Here is a 3,294-nt window from a genome sequence, read left to right on the forward strand (position 1 = left end):
ACTTAGAACAAACATAATACGACAGTAAATTAAAAAAAGAGGGAGTAATTATTGGGTGACAAAAACTAAACACACAGCACAAAGCATAAATGGCTTAAAGATAAGATAAAAGCAATTATTAATTAGCAAAAAGATATGTGTTGTATCATTTGTCAATGCGCAATGAAGCGAAACAAGATCACTTACTGTCAATAGAAAAATCATTGAGAGTATCCCCTTCTTCTTAGCGCAGAAGGAAATACAATAGAAGGACGCTTCATTTTCCCAGTAGCCTTGATGTAACACCATAATAATCAACTGGTCAGAAATATCCATCTCTACTATGCTCTAACGCCATAAAACCTTCTTCGTCTCTAAGATCCACTTCTTTTCGGTCTTTATTGGCTTAGAGATCCAAGAGATTTCAATCCACTGACACCAAGTAATTCTGTTTTAATTAAAGGTTTAATTTAATCTAATAATTAGCAAGTGGGATTTTGCCAGTACAGAAGATTCACCTACACTATTCTAAACTAGTATAGCAACCATCTCTATTTCCAACCACCACTCTTGCACTCTCTGCGGCAAGCTGTAGCAATCAATGCAATCCAACATATATAACACAAATTCGTTACTAGATCAAGCTGTGTTTAGTTCGCGAAATTTTTTGAGTTTTGGTGCCGTAGCACATTTCGTTGTTATTTGACAATTAATGCCAAATCATAGACTTATTAGGCTTAAAAGATTTATCTCGTATAAAATAGTTGTACTGTGTAATTAGTTATTTTCTTCAACTGCATTTAATGCTCCATGTATGTGTCCGAAGATTCGATGTGATGAATACTGTAGATTTTTTTTAGAACTAAACAGGCCCCGGTGAGGAGCAACAGCTTGCCCTAGAGAACTTAACTATTTTTTCCTTGATGAATGATGATCATATTTCATTGCACGCACGCATCGCTGACATCGCTGACAAGATGTACTTATCATATCCAACATGTAACATTATCATATCCAAGTCAAACTCACGATCAAGATGCTTTCGGAATGATAAGAAGGCTAGCAATTAATGGTCACTATGTGCTGCGCGCTCATATTCAAATATTCAGGGTCCCTTCACCACTCTTGATATGCGCCTGGTAGCAGTGTGCCGATGTGCCACGCCTATGCTACAGGCCACCAAAAGCCTCGTCCGCCAGATAAGATGTTACAATTTCACCTCCACCCAACCTAAAGATTGTTTGAATTTACAAAGTAATTGATAGGTAACTAATTTTAATTGGAGTGGGTTCAAAAGAAACTAACTAATACCTAGCTAAATCTCTTCTACCACCAAGAATTACTGCCCGCAAGTTAATTGATTAGTTGGGTGTATCCAAATAAAAGCAAGGATAATAGACGGGCCCGCTCGTCAGCGACTCGCGCTCCACCTCATCCGAGCTGCCCAGTGGTATTGGAGGGCCCCACATCCCTTTGAATGCTCTGCTCTGACTTTTACTAGGATGGCAACCAACGGGAGCACAAGAGATGTGCTGACGGATCTTAAAATAATGAGCTAGCGACTCGCCAGACGCTTTCTCGATCTCTCCTTCATTTCGAATTTGGCTGACATAGTGCGCTATTTCGCCTGCTCACTATATTCCATTATACCTACTCTAATAGACATTGAATGCACTGACACTATCTTTGGATACCAAAATTAAACATTTGCGCCGTGTTTAGTTGTAAAAATTTTAGAGTGTAAAATCCTGTAGTACTTTCGTTTGTATTTGGTAATTATTATTCCATTATAAATTAATTAGGCTCATTAGATTCGTCTCGTGATTTACAAGAAAATTATACAATTAGTTTTTTTATTTCGTGTAGATTTAATACTTCATACATGCGTTGAAAAATTCGATGCGACGAGAAATCTTGTAAAATTTTGGAATTTTGGATGCAACTAAGATGCCCAGGGAACATGAACGGTGAAATCAATGGCCAAGTCAACTCCCGCCCAACTCTCCAGGCTGGCCATTGACCTCTGACTCTCCCCTTCCAGACGCAAACGTGCAAGACTGCGAGTGCTTTCCCACCCGCACTCCACTTGCCCACCACCCCACTCAGCTGCCTAGAGCTAATCTCCGGAGCGCATACCTCACCAGGCTCCTCCAGATCTCCACCCCACGACGCAGATCGATCGCCAGCAAGTCTCTAGCTGTGACCTCGAGTGTGCAGGAGAGATGGCCGGCGGCGGCCAGCGGCGTCCCTGGGACCTCTCGCGGCGGGCCGCCTCCTTCCTGCGCATGGCGCGGCTGGCGCTCGCCGGCGCCGCTCCGGCACAACTGTGAGTATTCCCCCGCCTCTTCCATCGCTTCGTGTGCATGGCCGTTCTTCCCTGCGCTGGTTAGATGATCAACGAAACCGAAGCAGGCTCGCGGAAGAGGAGTCCGTCGGCGGCCACATCTGCGACCCGTACTACAAGAGCGTCAGCACGGAGGACGATGACCCCGAATCCGACGGGCTTTGGCTGGAGGAGGACGAAGCGAAGCTAGAGCTGCTCGTGGGCGACGAGGATGGGTCAACGGCGAGAGGCCTGTGCGCGTCGTCTGAGATCAGCACTCCTGGTAGTAGTCTTCTGAACAACAAGTCCCAGTTCATCATGCAGCACCGGCCTGCGACGGCCGGCGCCGCGCTTCGTCTGGAGAATAATGACGCGGCGGCGGAGTCGTCGGAGCCGCTGGTGCCGCGCCGCGCCGCGAAGCGGGCGAACGATGCCGGGATGGTTCACCATCCTTTCGGGTGCGATCGCCGGGGGAGCGAGTCCTCGTCCTTGCTGCTTGTTTCTTCCTAGTCTCGTGTCTCGTCGTCTTGACCGGATCATCGCAAAGGAGGCGGCAGCTGGTCACTTGAATCGGAGAAGCGAGAAAGAAGTTCCCTGAAAGTCGTGTGCCGATCATAAATTTTGCTGCTCCTGATTAATTGTTGTTTTGGTTATACGTCTTGGTACTTCGCGGATGCTGTTGGGAGCTCATCGGCTCCACTCCTCGGATCGCACCACATCCGGCTGAACTTTCGTGCAGCGTCGATGGAGACGGCGAGCACCTGCCTGGCCATGTCGTCGTCCCCGCCCTCTCTCCTCCTCGGGAGTGGCGTGGGACCGAAACGGCGACTTGAGCAGGTGTGAATGCGAGTTTTTATAAATTCTCCGAGAGAACAGGGTGTATATCTTTAAATCAATCCTCTTTTCTAACCGCTAAAATTACAAAGCCAACTCGTGACTAGCATGTCTTAGGAATAGTTAGAAAAGCACAATGCAAACAGAAGCAAAGATCC

The 3,294-nt window shown here is 46.4% G+C and overlaps 1 protein-coding gene across 1 annotated transcript; it reads left to right on the top strand.

Annotated features, from left to right (window-relative positions):
* The first annotated feature begins 2,051 nt into the window (after window positions 1-2,051).
* LOC120701566 lies at window positions 2,052-2,955 on the top strand. Its single transcript, XM_039985564.1, has 2 exons — window positions 2,052-2,305; window positions 2,392-2,955. Exons 1-2 carry the CDS (start codon window positions 2,202-2,204, stop codon window positions 2,810-2,812), a joined length of 525 nt encoding a protein of 174 aa, XP_039841498.1. The 5' UTR covers window positions 2,052-2,201; the 3' UTR covers window positions 2,813-2,955.
* The last annotated feature ends 339 nt before the right edge of the window (window positions 2,956-3,294 follow it).

This window comes from Panicum virgatum, chromosome 3K, assembly GCF_016808335.1.
Source record: "Panicum virgatum strain AP13 chromosome 3K, P.virgatum_v5, whole genome shotgun sequence".
NCBI classification, from domain to species: Eukaryota; Viridiplantae; Streptophyta; class Magnoliopsida; order Poales; family Poaceae; genus Panicum; species Panicum virgatum.